The sequence below is a fragment of the Vanessa cardui genome, chromosome 21, assembly GCF_905220365.1.
Source record: "Vanessa cardui chromosome 21, ilVanCard2.1, whole genome shotgun sequence".
Taxonomy (NCBI): Eukaryota; Metazoa; Arthropoda; class Insecta; order Lepidoptera; family Nymphalidae; genus Vanessa; species Vanessa cardui.
Window position 1 is genome coordinate 6,693,479 of NC_061143.1, and position 19,088 is coordinate 6,712,566.

A 19,088-nucleotide genomic window follows, 5' to 3' on the forward strand; every position below is an offset into this window, starting at 1 on the left:
GAGAATAAAGGCTCACCGCTGTGAGTTTGCGGAAATGCGGACCAAGGTAGCAGGGGCAAATGATGCTTCCGGCTCGGCACAGGATGCTCAGATGGAGAAATTTAAAGCCTCCATAATTTCTTCGGTCGGTGATATGTTTAACGCACGGTTTGCCGTACTAGAGGAACGGTTGCCTCCCGCAAAAATACATCGCCCTCGGTTAGCGGCGGATAAGAGGCGGGAGTCAGTGCAGCAGATTGCTACACCCTATACGCAGGCAGTCTAGCCTGCTCCACCGCCGAAAGCTGCACCCGCGCTAAAACGGGCGCCACATGCTGTTCCCACGGCATCTATTGGTGTTCCCTACGTCGGAAATGATTCCGTCACAGATGGACTAGGAAGTGTCCTGGTCCACTGTGGTTAAAAAGGGAAAGAAGGGAAAGCAGGCTTCCCTTCCGACTGTTGCAAACACAACAATTGCGCCTACGGTGCCTAAGGCAGGACGAGCGACTAAGCCTAAGCTGTCCGCAGCTCGTACAGCTGCAGTGGTATTAACGCTGCAGCCAGAAGCGGAGCAGAAAGGCATCAAGTATGTTCAGGTCAGCGCGCTGAGCAGAGCGTGAAAATCCAAGAACTTGGGATCAATGGTAGGCTAAAAGTTCGACCCTCAGCGACGGGGGCCAGAGTGTTGGAGCTGCCGAAAGCACAGACGGAACAGGCAGAGAAACTAGCCGACAAGCTCCGTCCGGTGCTGGATAGAGTGGCCAACGTTGCTCGCCCCATAAGAAAGGTGAACATCAAGGTGACGGGGTTAGACAACTCCGTCACTAAAGATAAAATTATTGCCACAGTCGTTCGCGAGGGGAGTTGTCCCGCTGAAACGTTAAGGTGCGGGGATATTGCACAAGGACCCGGTTACATGGGTATGGTCATCGTGTCTTATCCAATAACTGCGGCAATAAGCTGGCTGACACCGGTCGTCTTTTGGTTGGGTGGAGCTCGGCCAGAGTGTACGTGCTGGAACAGCGCCCTCTGCGCTGCTACAAATGCATGGGTCTAGGCCATACAATGATGCTCTGCCCATTCAGTGCGGAACGAGGAAGCCTTTGCTACCGGTGCAGCGTTGATGGACACAAATTGTCTGCATGTACCGGAAAGCTGCGCTGCGTAGTGTGCTCAGACGCCGGCAAGCCCTCAGGGCACGTGATGGGGTCGAAAGAATGTAACCCCCCCCATCGCGAAAGGTAAGGTGGTCCTCGCTACCCAGACTACCAATAACTTCGGACGATGCCAGGCTGAGGAGGAAGCTGCAATGTCAACATGAGCGCAGACTTCAGCTTTCTTCAGACGAATATCAACTACTGAGCCGGGGCTTAGGACCTACTACTGCAGTCCATTGCGGAGTATCAGGTAGATCTGGCGGTGGCCTGTGAACCCTACTTTGTCCCTCCCCTACCTCACTGGCTGGGGGACTTGGGTGACACCGTGGCGGTCCTCACGAGAACGAGGCCCCCCTCTCACTCATCGAAAGGGCTTCGGGCTAGTCGTGGGATGGGGGGAGTTCGCCGTCGTCGGGACGTACTTCTCCCCTAACCGCAGCCTGGTTGAGTTCGAGACCTTTCTCGGCTTGGTCAGAGCTGCGATGGCCAGGCAGTCGCCGAAACCGATAATGGTTCTCCACGACTTAAACGCGAAGTCGTGTGCCTGGGGTAACCCCGAGGGCCGTCCAGGTGTGGGTCCTGCTCTCCAACCTGTCCCTTCGCAACAGGTGACAGGTTCACACCTGCTTGCGCCATCAGGGGGGTTCCGTTGTGGACGTTGCAGATGCATGCAGAGTCATTGATTGGAGAGTGGAGGACTGGAGGGGTCCCAGTACCCTGGGAATCCCCTCTAGGTGTTGGAGGCCCGTATAGGCGAGCCGACCGTCAGGGCGTCACGGTAGCATGCGTAAGCGATCCCGTGGCGTTCGCCGAAAGACGGAGAGGGTATCGCTGGTTTTTAGTGGGTAAACCCGGTGTGCTTGGGCGCACTCGGCGTTCAGGGCTCCGGGGAGTCCCACATACCCCCCTACTTTCCATTACGTGGGGGAAGCGCGTAATGCGTTTTTCCAGCGAGAAAAAAAGGTATATGTACCATGTAAACGCATTTAGTAAAAGACCGTTATTTTAACATTGCAAATAAACAATTTTATTATACATATAAATGTGTGATGTGTTAGTTTTTTACGAGTCAACAACAGCCGTGACTGGCGTTGCGTGTAAAAGGTCCCTTTGTCAATTCGAATCACTTAATAACTACTATGATTTGAATAACGAATTAATATGTAACCGGGTAAAAATTACAAAAGGTTTTGAGTGATTACCTTTGATGTCATTGAAAAGTAGCTGAAATCGAAAATCATTCTTGAAAATAATCATTGTTATATATTAGGTATATAAATGTGAAAGTGAGTTTGTTTATTTGTTACGTTTTCGTGTCTTAATTGTTAAATCGATCATCGTAAAATGCCCCATATAAAATTTATAGTATATCATAATATGATCTAATTTTCAATATATATTTTGTGTTTTATAGGATAATACTAATCCAACAGCTAATCATTTAAAAAAGTACAACTATGCTGTTACGCGGTAGATACTAAACACGTGACGTAACGAATCCTACTATATTTTAGCCAATATATTATATGTTTTATGTAAATTCTTTCTAAGTAATGAAAAAAAAATTATACTGGTTGAATTGTATTAATGTTCAATTAATTATTTCTAACACGTTTTATCGAATAATAGTATATTATTCCACTTAATTATGCAAACCATCGAATCTTAATTATTATAACAATTATAATATACATTCTCATTTTGATTTCGTTCATTTATCACGTTTAGTACGACACAACTTATATGCAGCATCGGCAAAATTCGTAAAATCGATCACATCCGAATTGATACGCTATCCCAAATTATCAATATTTATTTCTCATAGCGTCATATGGCGCGATAGGGAGCTATTTCTATTGGTTATATAAATCGGCGGTAATCGGTTTTTTTTTATTTCATTGCATTTTCCGATGCTACATTTGTGTCGTATTATACATGTGTCGCAGGATCAAGTTTACAATTAGAACAGGGATAACCCCTGTCGTACATTCATTAGTGTCGTACATTTTTTCTTAATAATAATAAAATTTAATAATAATAATGACTCATTCATCTACTGATATCACATTCTATATTATCTGTAATAAAGAACGAACTTATGGAATTAATATTAACAATAATATTAGTAATATAAATCAATTTTATGAATTACATTTAATATCTCACGCATAATATTTATTTTTTACAATGAAATGCTACATATGAATCCACCAAACATATTAAAGCAAATAATAATAATTTTAATTACTAAAACATTTGAATAAAACTTTAATTAAATAGTCCTAGTGACATAAATTAAAGTAGCTTGCAACACTATTTCACAGGAACTTAACTTCACAATATAAACTTAATGTAGCACTGCAACTTGTCAGTTCCGGTGACCGACTTCACACGACGGAAGAGTAACAATATAGTTGTGTATTTGACTATTTAATAGCAGAATAGATAGATTTAATAGTTTCTGTATTAAATTAAATACGTTGTTTAGTGTAGGGAGCTCATTCAATTAAATGTTTGTTTTGTAAACATAGTTACGATATTGATTTAGTTTATGTATCTTCAACAAGTCTTCACTGACGTTTTGCGATTTATATGTATCTTAGTATTTTAATTAAGTCTATTCTTATTCAGCTGAGATGGTCCAGCGATTAGAACTCGTGCATCGTAACCGATGAATTCGGGTTCAAATCCAGGCAAGCACCACTATGTACATGTGCTTAATTTGTGTTTATAATTCATCTCGTGCTCAGCGATGTAGGAAAACATCGTGAGGAAACCTACATGGTGTCTAATTTCATCGAATTTCTGCCACATGCGCATTCCACCAACCCGCATTGGAACAGGCTTTACTTTTAGAAATAAGAAATTACAGGCTGTTACTTTACTACTACTTATTCTTATTTTGCTTACGTGTTTTTGTTATGAGGCAGCATCACAATCTAAGCTAAATTTCAGGATCACGATTTTAATTGCCTTCTGTGGTTAATTATAGTTTAGTTGTCTTCCTTGGAAGGATGTTATTGATCATAAATTATGCTTTTGTTGTTGCTACGTCTGTTAATAACGTAATAACACCATGATTAACTGCTTCCTCGTAAGCAATGCTAAATTTCTGAACGAATATAATTTCATTATATATCAAGAAGTCGTTGCAGTAGCAAAACTAGAAAAAGAATATGTTTTATTTGTGAAGGCATTGCTGAGCCAAAAAATCTTCTGTACCATTTAGATTTCATATTACTATTGGTGAGAAAAATGTACTCTATGTACTAGATTATTGTCATAGATTTAATAACAAATCGTTGATGAGTTTAAAATAACTCATTTATCCTTTTTCACTTCCCTTAGGAAATAGAGTATCATATTATTAAAAACAATTGGTATAGACAACGTACGATACTGTAAGAATTCACTTTGTTTCTCATTCGAGCAATGTTGACAATCAACTTACGCTATTTTATATTATTAGGTTGGGGAAAAAGTCTTTTCGCATATAGCATGTATGAACTTGTAATAAAATCTCTTTGGCTATACCATTTGTATCTGGTTGGTTTTGGTATCATTAAAAAGTTTTAATTTTAAAGAAGGCACTTCCAAATTCAAATTAGGAATTTGTGTGATTTTTATTTGTTTTTGTTGTTGTTAAAATGAGTGAATAATCTAAAGAAGAAATTCGATACATTTTAAAATTTTACTATAAAAAAGGTAAAAATGCAACTCAAGCCGCGAAAAAAATTTGTGATGTTTATGGACCTAATGCAGTATCTGTGAGAGTAGCGCAAGTTTGGTTTAAGCGTTTTCAAGCCGGAAATTTTGATATCAAAGATGCATCTCGCTCTGGTCGCCCTGTTACGGACAAAATTGTTGCCATTTTTGAAAAAGTGGAGCAAGATCGGCATATTAGTAGTTACGATGTAGCTGAAGAACTGGCAATTGACCACAAAACGGTTTTGACTCATTTGAATAAAGCTGGGTACACAAAAAAGCTCGATATATGGGTGCCTCATGAACTCACTGAAAGAAACCTAATGAACCGTGTACTCATTTGTGATTCTTTATTACGACGTAATGAAACCGAACCATTTTTGAAGAAGCTGATAACTGGTGATGAAAAGTGGATCACATACGACAAGAACGTGCGAAAAAGATCGTGGTCAAAGGCCGGTCAAGCTTCACAGACTGTGGCAAAACCCGGATTAACTCGCAACAAGGTAATGCTGTGTGTATGGTGGGATTGGAAGGGCATCATTCATTATGAGCTGTTACCGCCCGGCAGGACCATCGATTCAGAACTGTATTGCGAACAATTGATGAGATTGAAGCAAGAAATTGAGAGAAAGCGGCCAGAATTGATCAACAGAAGGGGTGTAGTTTTTCACCATGACAACGCTAGACCTCACACATCTTTAGCCACTCAACAAAAATTACGAGAGTTTGGCTGGGAGGTATTAATGCATCCGCCGTATAGTCCTGACCTTGCACCTTCAGATTTTCATCTGTTTCGGTCTCTGCAGAATTCCTTAGGCAGTGTCAGGTTAACATCACGAGAGGACTGCCAAAACATTGTCGCAGTTTTTCGATCAGAAGCCCCAAAATTTTTACAGCAATGGGATAATGTCACTACCAACAAGATGGCAAAAAGTTATGGAACAAAATGGCACCTACATACTTTAGTCAAATGTAAATAAACTATAAAAAAAACTTTTTGAATTTTCATATAAAATACGAAGAAACTTTTTCCCCAACCTATTATAATCCATTATAATTCATCGCGTGCTCGGGGGTGAAGGAAAACATCGTGAGGAAACCTGCATGTGTCTAATTTCATCGAAATTCTGCCACATGTGCATTCCACCAACCCGCATTGGAACACCGTGATGGAATATGTTCTAAACCCTCTCCTTATTAGGAGAGGAGGACTTAGCTCAGCAGTGCGAAATTTACGGGCTGTTACTTTACTTTGTTTTTTAAGTATCCTGTAAAGTTAAAATTATATGAATTTGAATGATTTTTTTTACTCCAATTCTAATGAATTCCAAAATCTAAATATATTTTAATGATCCAATATAATATAAAAAAGTCAGCTTTAGTCGAATCTAGAAAAATGTATGTATATTAGTAGTTTGTATAGACTTACCACATAAGATAAACACATAACAGCATTATCGTGACTCACGAACGCAAAATACATAAAATTCAACTCTTTATTCCATCCCCAATACTACTTATGCATACAATATTCTCAACACATTTTTCGATAGTGTTTAGCTCAGATCGATATTATGAATACTTGGGGTATATAAATTTCAAATTTCGTAAGGGAATATAAAATTCATCGATTTTTAAGTATCCTCTGTAAATATAGTGTAGACTAGTGTTTTAAATAGTAAACCAAATTATTTGTCTGATATGTGTTTATAAAAATATTTATATTAATAATAGTTTTCTGTTCTATAACTTGCCGTTATAATACAAATTTTACTATAATACTTGTGACGCATATGTACATATATATCACAATGTTATATTAATATCTTAAATAAATTGAAGCAAATTCTCATTTTCATTCTCATTTACGAAAGTGGGAGACGTGTTCAATCATGTACACTAATATATATAATATTTAGAGCATAAAAAATATAAACACATTGTATTAAAGATTTTTATTAATTATACGCAATACTCTATGTACCTCAATATGACCTAAATCTAAAAATAAATGTAAAACTCTTCACTTGAAATATGTTTTGAATAGTTACACTGGTAAACCCAAAATTGCTAAGTCTAGCTTGACTTTCAAACTGAAAATGCAGGAAATTAATCACCTGCCGCCGCCACACACATGATTACGCATGCACGAAGGGCTGTATGATCAATAACGTTAAAAGTCTTCATCTTATTTATAGTATAAAGTAAGGTTTGTATATTTTTGCCAATCGACAGCTCAAACGTCTTTTATGTCTTTGACTTAGCCAAACATAGATCCATATGGCACACTATCGTCAGTGAAAAGAACCTGAGAAAGGTGCAAACTTAACCTTACTGAATATAGGATTAGAGAAAGGGATTAAATTAGAAAAAAAACATTGGTAGGAAAAGGCAGGAAAATAGGTACAAATTTTGACCAACAATTATTCTAAAAAAAAAATTATTTGGTGGTAGGGCTTTGTCTGCTGGATTGAAACCTCTCGCTCATAAGATATATAAGCACCAAAATAGTATCTTTGTGTTCCACTAAGAGCCGAGATGGCCCAGTGGCTAGAAGGAGTGCATCTTAACCGATGATTGCGGGTTCAATGCGGGTCCACCGAATGTGCTTAATTTCCATTTATAATTCATCTTGTGCTCGATGGTGAAGACAAAAATCGTGAGGAATCCTACATGTCCACCAGACCGCATTGGAACAGGGTAGTGGAGTATGTTTCAAATTTTCTCCTCAAAGAGAGAGGCCTTAGCCCAGCAGTGGGAAATTTACAAGCTGTTGTTTTTGTGGTTGTATTCCACTTATATACGAAATGGTCAAATAATATACATATATATCTTAGTTATAAATTCAGTTTACTTGGTGGTAGGGCTTTGTGCAAGCCCGGCTGGGTAGGTACCACCCACTCATCAGATATTCTACCGGCAAACAACAGTACGCAGTATTGTTGTGTTTCGGTTTGAAGGGTGAGTGAGCCAGTGTAACTTCAGGCACAAGGGACATAGCATCTTAGTTCCAAAGGTTGGTGGTGCATTGACGATGTAAGGAATAGTTAATATTTCTTACAGCGTCATTAAAATAAAAAAACGTGCTCTCGGGAAAATCGAAGAAAATAAGTAAAGAAGTGATTTAACATATCATTATTTCATATTAAATATACATTTCAAAACAAACTCTTCTAAGGGCATAATGACGTCGACCGCGTAACACCACAGACTCATGAACATTGGTATTCTGCGTACGACGAAAGGGGAATCGGAATGTTCGTCGGAGATAAGAGACAAGTAAATACCTTACGAGGACAAAACGTAGGTAATTATAAATATGTATTAGGTATCTACATGAAGGCTTGGTTGTAAGGCTTGTACTCATCATATAGTCTACTGGTTTCGGTTTGAAGGCAAGCACAAGGGTAGTATTTTTTAAGACGCCTATTTCTATTTGACCACTTATATGGCCTATCTATCTTTTATTATATTTCATTTCAGTGCATGTTTATTCTTTATAAATGTAATCAAAATAAGGACAACGTCTAGTCATTTACATAAAACGTCGTAAACCACAAGAATATCAGCTTAAACAATGCCTTTTTGGCCTCCATTAATTGCATCCTTTCATATATAAAATAGTATAATAAAGCTGACATAAAAGTGAAATTAAAGTAAGATAAAGTATTTGTTTTTTCTGTCCTTGCTTAGTTCTAGAAATAAATAAGAGAATGTATTTAATACGTATTGATATGTAATTTATTGTTTTAATTGACCTAGCAATTGAACAAAAGACTACGTGAGGGCTGGCACTTTTATAATTATAGACACTGGCACTCTAAAAAGTATGAAACGTTAGTGTGGTATTAAGATGTCAAATTTTTCGTTAGGAAAATCCCCTTGAAAAAGTCTTCGTAAATCCATCTCACGTAAATAAGTAAGAGTTAAATAAAAATAATGAAATACGTTTTAGACTTGCAAATTATTAAAATTAAACGTCATGTGACATCATAAACATTGAACTTATAAGGCGTTGATAATATCTTATCAGGATACATCTACATCAACACATGTATTTTTCAAGTATGCCCATAAAATGACTTTTGATCTAAAAGTCAATTAATTAAATATAAAGCTGCCGCTACCACTGCAACCAATACAAATCAATATGTAATATAATCGTCTAAAGTAAGACTAAATGACGAGATTTAGTCTTTACCGACGATTAAATTCTGTCTTATCAGTTTTCTTTAGTAGAAACTACGAATAGGATTGTAAGTGGGTTGTAAAATTTGTTTTTTAAAATAATTATTTAAACGTGCTTGTCTTATCCGACCTGAATAATTTGATTTTAACTTCATATAACATATGTCTTTTTATGAAATTTAACAATAATTTATATTTTATTGTGTTGTAAAGATACGTTTATTCGTTCTTTAGAATAAATTAAAGCGATCAAACTGCTGAATTCATTATTCTCGTAACATCTCTGTCGTCACGCCCAGGGGGCGTTGTAACAGCTCCACACCACGCTGAATGAAGTATTGCTCAGTCTGCTTCGATATTCGATGAACGATCGTTCACACCTCACTCAAAAAAACTGAATAATTTTTTTTAATAGATTCAGTTATCTTTTATTACAGGAACATAAGAAACATAGCAAAAGCAAATCGATTAGCTGTCTGTTATATTGTTGATACTTTTAATTACATGGAATAAAAAATATCAACAATAAGTCTATTGTACCGGCTATACAGTTTGTTTCGATTAAAACTAAGAGTCGATGGATCATTGATGACTTAAGGAATAGTTAGTATTTTTACAGCGCACTGTTTACAGTGGTAGTAGTGATCACTAACCATCAGTAGAGCCATTCGCTATTCCACCTACCTACTCGAATATCATCAAATGTAATCTATAAATCGATACGTATCTGTAATAATAGTAATCGTAATATGTAACGATATAATAGGCTATTTGACAATGCGAAAAATAAATTGTGAATTATTGTAATCAGTGTATTTTATGAGTTTAAAAATGGTTATTTACTAAAGTTGGGAATAATACTTAATTTATTCAAAAATCCATAAATAAAAATGCAAATTTTCAAACGTTTGTCACGAGACACAATACGCTCCTGTTTGGCCGGGCTTATGATGAAGTAACTTTCTTGTAAAGCTTTTCTGCTATATGTACCACAGATTAAAATACAGCAAAGTGACGTCACCCACCCCATTGCAGCGCCATGTTGTCCAAATAGCGTTTAGCGCGCTATTTAAATATAGAATTTTTAATATGATATTTTTCGGCAAATATGTAGTAGAAATAAAAAAACACAACTTTTACTAGGTTCCTTAACTTCTACTAAATAATATAAAATGGATTTTTAAAAACCAGTCAAATGTCCTATTTGGCACTTCACTTGTTTTATTTTCCATAACATTAAAAATTCAATAAACGATACTGTCACGCCCTTCATAATAAAATCACGCAAGCTGTTATTCAAGTTCGCCAACTTGTTACATATATTCTCATTGCCTACATCGAATAGAATTTTATGATACATGCGTTATTTTGTTTCATAAAACGTATGTATTTAATTTTTTTTATTTAATATTTAAAATTGGTATTGGTCATATATATTTTGTAAATTCATAAAGACAAAGTTTCGCTATTAATCTTTATGTGGTCAATCTATATATATATATATATATATATATATATATACGAGTTAAGCTATATAAATTTTCACGAAATTTGACATACATACATTGGAACCTAAATATCTATGTATATAAGTTAATAAAATATACCATAATTACACTATTAATGTGAGAAATGTCTACAATGAAGTTGAACTACAATGAAGTTGAAGGGAATGAGTTTGTCAAAATTATTTAACACGTTTATAAATTGCAAGTATTTCAATTTTGTATCTTAACAATTTTATTTATTATAGTGGTGTACTAGGATTTATGAAGATTTATAAATACAATCTCAAAGTAAGTCACGAGCGTATCGGCTTCAAGCAGTAGGAGAAAAACTAAAGCAATAACATTAACTAAATGACATTACCAGATTCGGCCACGCCGCATTCATAAGTGCAAATAATAATATTCTTATTTTAAATATTCCCATAAAAATACGTAAGAACGTAAGAAGCAATTAATTGGAATTAGTTTCATTTTCCGTTCACAAATTAACCCTGATGCATTTCCTTTTATGCGTAGAAATTGATCAATATGAGTTTTGGTCCCAAATATAACACGTACATTAATAATATATGTTTCAATTAACTACATAAACGTACTATTATATTAATAATAACAATTGTGCGCAATAATTGTGTATATCGTAAGGTTGTCTACATTTTAAGAAATCGAACTTATCTACTTATCAATCACTTATTTACGTGCCATACCTTGATTGGATTGGTTATCTGGGTGTTTTAAAAAGATCAAAGAAAAAAATACAGTCTGATTAAAATTGAGCCTTTGTGTTTTTATTTAATATTTTTTTCTTATATTCAGAACATTTTTTCGACGATCACTATCAATAGCTATTATTTTCAACCGACTTCCAAAAGGAGGAGGTTATCAATTCGTCTGTATATATATATTTTTTTTTTTTTTTTTTTTTTTTTTTATGTTTGTTACCTCATAACTTTTCACTGGGTGGACCGATTTTGATAATTTTTTTTTGTTTGAAAGGTAGTGCTTCCCGTGGGGTCCCATTTTTTTTATTTTTTTTTCCGATGATGGTATCCATGTGAAAACGACATAAGTCTTAAATTTGCATTATGTATATGCGCGACAAATAGGTGAATAACTGAAAATCACGTTAACCAATTTTGATAATTCTTTTTTTATTATAAAATATATACTTCAAGGGTAATTTGGTGAAAGTTTGGTAAGGTTCTGAGCACAGGATCCATGACAAAGTAACGGAACGGAAGGGAACGGAACAATTCTGAGGAGCACGTTAGCGATACTCGGTCGAATCTTTTATTTATAGCTTATTTGGATATTTGAGTCACCTTCCGTAATGTGGTTATGTTTATGTAATTATCATAGTCGAATATTATAATCAACTAGCTACCCACCCCGGCTTCGCACGGGTGCAATACTGATACTAAATATACTACAGAATTTGTTTATATACGATATCACATCGCAAACTTCTAAAATTATCAGTGTTTCTTTACTATATTGTTCATGTTTTATATACACAAACCTTCCCCTTGAATCACACTATCTTTTAAAAAAAAACCGCATCAAAATCCGTTGCGTATGCGATTTAAAGATATAGGGACAGAGAAAGCGACTTTGTTTTATACTATGTAGTGATGGAACTCCTATACGGCTCGCAGTTAGGGTGCGATATGGGGCAGAATTTCTTACTATCTTTAATCAAATTTTGTGTATGTGATGTGATGTCATATGATGTACGAAATATAGTTGGTCTTTTTCAAAGTTTTTTTGCTGAGTTCGATTACAGCTCTTTCGAGGGATCCTTGTAGTTTACGCCGCGTGACGTATTAAATCCGCATTTTCGAAAGTCTATTTTTGCTTTATTCGCAAGTTTCCTTTGAAATTGTCCTCGAAGTAGTTTCTGACTCATATAAACGGAACGCTTAATCTATCCATATTAAAAAAAATTAGTTAGTCTACATCAGCTTCACTTAAAATCAAAAAATAAATAAAATTTTAACAAAAAGAAAAACCGACTTCAAACAAAACACTATTTTAAAACAAATGAATATGCACGAAAAAGTAATAAAAATAATTGCGTATTCAACATATTTTTTAGAGTCTTCCTAAGTTAAATGAAATGAAAAATATTACACTACTTAAAAGTCGATTAACGATTATATCATGTAGTTATAATTATTGTTATATTTGGAGTCGGTGTCAGCCAATAAAACCCTACAGTATATCTAACAAAAAACAATACGAGAATACTTTGACAAATATGTTTTTTACAAATTACCTTTTACACAATAATATACTGGATCAATCAAGGGGCTCGTATCGCTTCTTTCTTTTGATTGTTGGGGCAAGGGCACCGTGGCTGACACCGGCTCCAAATATACCAATAACTATAACTACATGATATAATCGTTAATCGACTTTTAAGTAGTCTAATATTTTTCATTTCATTTAACTTAGGAAGACTCTAAAAAATATGTTGAATACGCAATTATTTTTATTACTTTTTCGTGCATATTCATTTGTTTTAAAATAGTGTTTTGTTTGAAGTCGGTTTTTCTTTTTGTTAAAATTTTATAATATGAAAGAAACCTTTAAGCCGAAACACAACAATTCATTAATTCAATTTAATGAAAGTGCTTTTTTTTATTTAAAGTTTTAAATGTACTCATTTGTAACGCATTTTTTACTGACTAACACGCGCTCTTTTTGATACGTCCTTATAATTATTTGATAATTAGGTCACTGGTTTCGAATAGAGCTAAGTAAACTTAAGCTCAAATTTAATTAAGGTGACGAAGTAACATTTAGATTTGAGTTGATTAATTAATTAATGTTGCCATGATTAATAATAATTTGACAGTTTGAATTAGAAACTCCTCCTAAGATAATATAATACACATATAATTATAGTTACTAACGAATACAAGAGCTTCTAGTCTTTGTTTTAGAGTTAGGGGAAGATTTCAATTTACGAAATTAAACCGTACTTTGTGATATTTTTAATATTGAAGACCTTCATGGTCTAGTAGTGTGTATACCGTGTTTCATGGATACGCCACTCCGAGATCCCGGGTTCGATTCCCGACCGAGTCGATGTAGAAAAAGTTCATAAGTTTTCTATGTTGTCTTGGTCTGGGTGTTTGTACTATCATTGTTACTTCTGATTTTCCACAACACAATTGCTTTAGCTACTTACATTGGGATGACAGTAATATTGTCTGATAATGATTACTGACCAATAATATATATATATATATATATATATATATATATATATATATATATATATATATATATATATATATTTTATTATTATTTTGATGAATGTCAGGATAATGGGTCATCTGATATTAAGTAGTCATCATCGCCCATAGAAAGTGTAACCATACCTTAGGTCACCAAAGCAGCACCAACCTTGGGAACTATGATGTTAATAATGTTATTCCCTGTGCCTGTAATACACTGACTCACCCATCAAACCGCAACCAGTAGACTAAATGATGAGTGCGAACCTTCCACAAGCATTTATATAGATACCTAATATCTACCTACGTTTTGTCCTCGTAAGGTATCATGTACAGTATTTACTTGTCTCTTATCTCCGACGAACATTCCGTTTTCCTTTCGTCGTCCATAGAATATCAATGTTCATGAGTCTATGGAATTACGCGATCAGCGTAATTTTGTCCGTAGAAGAATTTGTTTTGAAATCCACATTGAATTTGAGTTCATTACATATTTTATAAATTTCGTCAATACTTTGTAAACTCGATTTTACTCAAGAGCACAGAATTCGAATATATAATTAATTCGAAAAACACGTGTCCAAAAATGATTATATTAATAATTTAAAACTGTTTGATTGTTTAATTAATAATTATTAGTGAATTTTGAAATGTTAAATTAATCTGAAATATTTTAGTGTTTGTAAACAGCTGTTATGTTGAGTGAATAAGTCTACCCACCTATTTTTGTTATAAAAGATCAAGCGCCCGCCGGTATCGAAAGGCTTGGTCGAGCCTACGGAGCGATCGGACCGCCTCATATTGGAATAAATCAGAGAAGCATATTCCCTGAGTTTAATTTAAAACCTCCGAGGATGGATAAAGATCGAAACATTGACACTCGTGACATCAGCTATGCTGACGTCATGTTTTTTAAAAACGGGCTCGGACATGCAGCAGCATGGAGCACCATTATATATTATACAGTTAAAAAAAGAAAATTGCATGCAAGTCGTGCTCAACCCATTTAATATAATAAATGAACGGCCTTATTTATAAATTTTGCACAATGCGTTGCCCTACAATACCTATCTATCTAGGTAAACGTAAGTCGATTTTTACGAGTGAGATACAAAGTGAGTTCCTACAGAATACTGGTGTTTACTTTTTATTATATAGATGTATCATGATGACGGTGACTTATTATATGTATGAATTCAGCTGGGTTCAGTGTAGCAGATATTTTCATACCCAAAAGGGCTTTATTACATTTTAATGAGAGCAAACGTCAAAATATTTAGAACGCTGGGGGCTGTTATGAAACATAATACTTTCTTACCCCCACACCGTACGTTGATAATGTTTCGTATTATAATAAAAGCTTATATAACTTATGGAGTAGGATGACCTTTTCAGTGATCTATTCACAAAACAGTCCCACGTCAAAATTCATTCATTCAATCTTTAATAAGCTTGGAGTTTTTATGTTATTGTTAGTTATGTTTTAGGTTAAGATTTTTATTGTTAGTTGTTTCAGGTGAGATTTTTCATTTAATTTTGTTTTTGAGACGTGATTGATTTGATGACGTTATGATGCTTTGTCATCATACCCCCTCTTGGCCGCAGTTCTCTGCTCCTTTGTGATTATGTGACACTTTTATATTATAATTCGTTCTGAGTGTGTGTACTGCACACGAAGCAATGATATACGTATTTATTTCATTAAATAAACTCTTCGTTTTATTTTATTGACATCTTTAGTTATAAATTATTTGAATAAACATTAATCTCGATGTATCACGTCTGTTTAATGTTCCGTAGCGGATAAAGTTATAATGAGTTTAACAAATTGGGCCATATCGGTGAAATTGAACTATATTCATAAAAATGGACGATAAATACTTTATACCAAATAATAGCTTGCATCATTTTTTTCAATACTAAGGAATATAAATCGATTGAGTACAATTTTGTATATCTGATCTTCAGTTTTAATTACTTAAACTAGCGAATTTATCTTTTTTTTTCTGGAGTTAAAACACGAATCAACACCTAAAAGCCAGGATCAGGAATTTATTTCCGGTAGCTAATATATTCAAATATATGTGTTAGCTATGTTAATCTAATTTGTTAAAGGCATTTGTTTATATACATATGCGTCTTAGTATTTTACTTCCAAGACCGCGAAACAATCGCGTCATGTATTTTATTAATGAAATATATTTGTAAGTCGTAACTTAGCAAGAAAAATATTCGAATGTAATATTACAGTTTTGATCTAAACGTTTTTAGTGGATATAATCGTTTTCATTCAAACTTGTCGATCTGAAGAATGTTGAAATAATAAATACTATTTGGTGGTAGGGCTTTGCGCAAACCCTTTGGGCAAGTACCACCAACTCAGATATTCTACTGCCCAACCCACCCTAAGTTTTGTTATGCTTCGGTTTGAAGGGTGAGTGAGCCAGTGTAACTACAGGCACAAGGGACATAACATCTTAGTTTCCCAGTTGATGACTCATTGGCGATGTAAAGAATGGTTAATATTACTTACAGTGCGATTGTCTATGGGTGCTGGTGACCTTACCTTCTTACTTACCATTAGGTGGCTCACATGCTCGTCCACCAACTTATAAAAAAATAATAATATTTAAATACCGTTTGTACGTAATATATTTATATGTTGCTATAAAGTAATTACCAACGCGCTGTGTTTCAACGGGACCATTCCGTTAAAAGAAACGAGTGAAAAATCCCCCAGCTTAATATCCTTGTTCGACACTAAGGGGTGCTCGAAATAATATCCCTTTCAATGAAAAAATAATTATTCAAATTGATTCACAATCTGCAATTACATCGCGTAACATACAGAGAAAAAAAGATTCGAATTGATAACCTCTTTATTTTGATATTTGCTTAAAATACATAATTTAGTGATTATTTGATTGGACTCAATGCAAAATTCTGTATAATTAACTACATATCAATAATTTACTTATTATTAATGAGTTCTTTTGGAAACAATACTATCGATTTTGCTATTAATATTTTGAACGTAAAAAAGTCGAAGTAATTAATAGTCTGTAAATAGCGTATTATTGAGCACACCTTCACAAGGAGTTCTTCTTGCAAAAGTTGGAGCCGATACCTGTTTGAAAAATCTAAATATTCTTATTCGAATCCACTCGAGGCGAATTTCCATCCGAAATAAACCGAAGATTCACGATGTTTTCCTTCAACACCGAGCATGACATTAATTGCGCGTTAAATTTCAGTCTAAGACTTGCAATTTTCTTTTGACCACACCACGTTCACATGTAAACCACAAGGACCTCAATTTGTGGTATTGTCGGTTAACAAAGTAGTTTTCTTCCAGGGTACTCCATTAGCGCGAGAAAAGGTCACAAGGCGTATTTTTTCACATTACAATACAAAACGGTAAGGTAACGCCTTTCGTTGCACGGAACCCGTGAGTGCATAAAAGTGTACAAGTAATATTGTTGGGTGAACTTGATTTATGATGTATACGTGAACGGCTTCGCTGATGGTGTTTCGATTACGTTCGGTACTAACACTTCCAGTAAATTTCATTAGTGTTGAACAAATTGGCGATAAAATTTATAATATATTTTCGTTACTTTTATTCCGCTTGTTTCAAGCTGTGGTCACTTAAGCTCCAATTAGAATTATAATTATTTTTCACTTCATTATTTCCTGTATTTTTTTAGATGGTTAAATTAAGATGAATAATCAAAGTATGTTCCAAGGATTATACTTGAATTATGACACTTATGGCAGAAGGTGTATTGTATATTTTGGAGACCTTCAAGATATTGGTTAATATACTTGGTGAAATAATAATTATACAAGTTCATCTGGGTAGGCACTACCCGTTCATTAGATGTCTGTTATCAAAAATAATACTTATGAATCTATCTTAACCTAGCTTCAAGGATTAGTGAGCCACTGTCACTACAGGCACAAGAGCCTTAATTCCAAAAGTTGGTGGTGCAATAACGATATTAGGAATCGTTATTTTTCGAACATCACTAATGCCTATCAGAGTTAGTGGCTCGCTTACCAATATCATATAATAAAAACTTATATAAAAATAATTGCATTCATTAACGACTATTTCGAATACGATCGAATTTGCCTGTTACATAACGATTGCGCTTTGTACAGATTAATTTACAATATTTAAATTCGGAAATTATATTTCATCTTAACAATGAATGAATTGAAAATTCAGTCACATATAAAATAAATTTAAATTACAAAATTTTCAATGTGAGGCTTAATTATGAGTAAAGGCCGTATGATTTTTTCTAAGTGAAAATGTCTTCGTTTGTTGGACACGAGGAGGGGAATGATTCAGTATTACGGACTCGGTCTTTGAGATTGATTGCTTTACATGGTTCTGTGCTGCTCTGATTCAGTTTACTGCCACATGGGTGAGCCCCTACAAGTATATTAAGGCGCCATTTGTACCATTACTCACAAATGTGGAAAATTCTACCACATATTACCTACTACCGCATTCTAGCAGCGTAATATTGTAAACTCCATTATTCTTTTTGAATGCAAAGTAATTGTAAGATAGAAAAGGATAGAAAATAGATCGCCTGGTAAGATAAAACGAGAGAACTAGATAAGTTTGACTTATATGACGTGTGCTGAATGCAAGCGTTCCATTGTTATAATTGATTTACGCTCTTAAACTTGATTTACCAAAGGATGCTTACTGATGCATACAAGTCTACCACCTTAAGTAATTAATGCACAGTCATGTTAACGAACGAATTTACATAACATAAGATATATGCGACATGAAACAGCCATTTATAACGGCACACGTGCTCTGAAACTAATAGCAATAATCTTATAACTTAGACGTATGTTCGAAATATAACAATGCTGTCGAATAATCGCCGTGTTGTTATCGGTAATACGGCGAACGTCGAATCATCTACGAATTCGTGTAATGTTTCAATTTCGTGCTGCGGTATTAATGATGATATTTTGGTTTTGCTGATGTGTCTGTTGAAAGATCTAAATTAACATTCCACGTCTATTACGTAAATGTACATTTATATACTTTTGTCAGATTTTGTCGGAACCTGCGGCTTTCCCCGCGCGAAATTTATGAAACTCTATCTATAGCACACAGACCGTCACACCTCAATTAAACCCCTTGAAGGGGTGAATTAAAAATAGTAGCCTGCCCTTCCTCGGGAATCGAAATATCTCCGTACCAAATTTTATGTAAACTAATTTAGCGCTTTAAGCGTGAAGAGATAAAAGACAATTTCACACTTAATATA

At 34.7% G+C, this 19,088-nt stretch overlaps 1 protein-coding gene across 1 annotated transcript in view; it reads right to left on the reverse strand.

The window, feature by feature from the left end:
• Positions 1 to 1,519: 1,519 nt before the first annotated feature.
• The window catches only part of LOC124539096 (dopamine receptor 2-like), a 34,347-nt gene continuing 16,778 nt past the window's right edge, over positions 1,520 to 19,088 (reverse strand). Inside the window, exon 2 of the mRNA XM_047116419.1 lies at positions 1,520 to 1,616. Coding sequence (XP_046972375.1) covers positions 1,520 to 1,616 — 97 coding nt within the window. The remainder of the gene's footprint in view (positions 1,617 to 19,088) is intronic.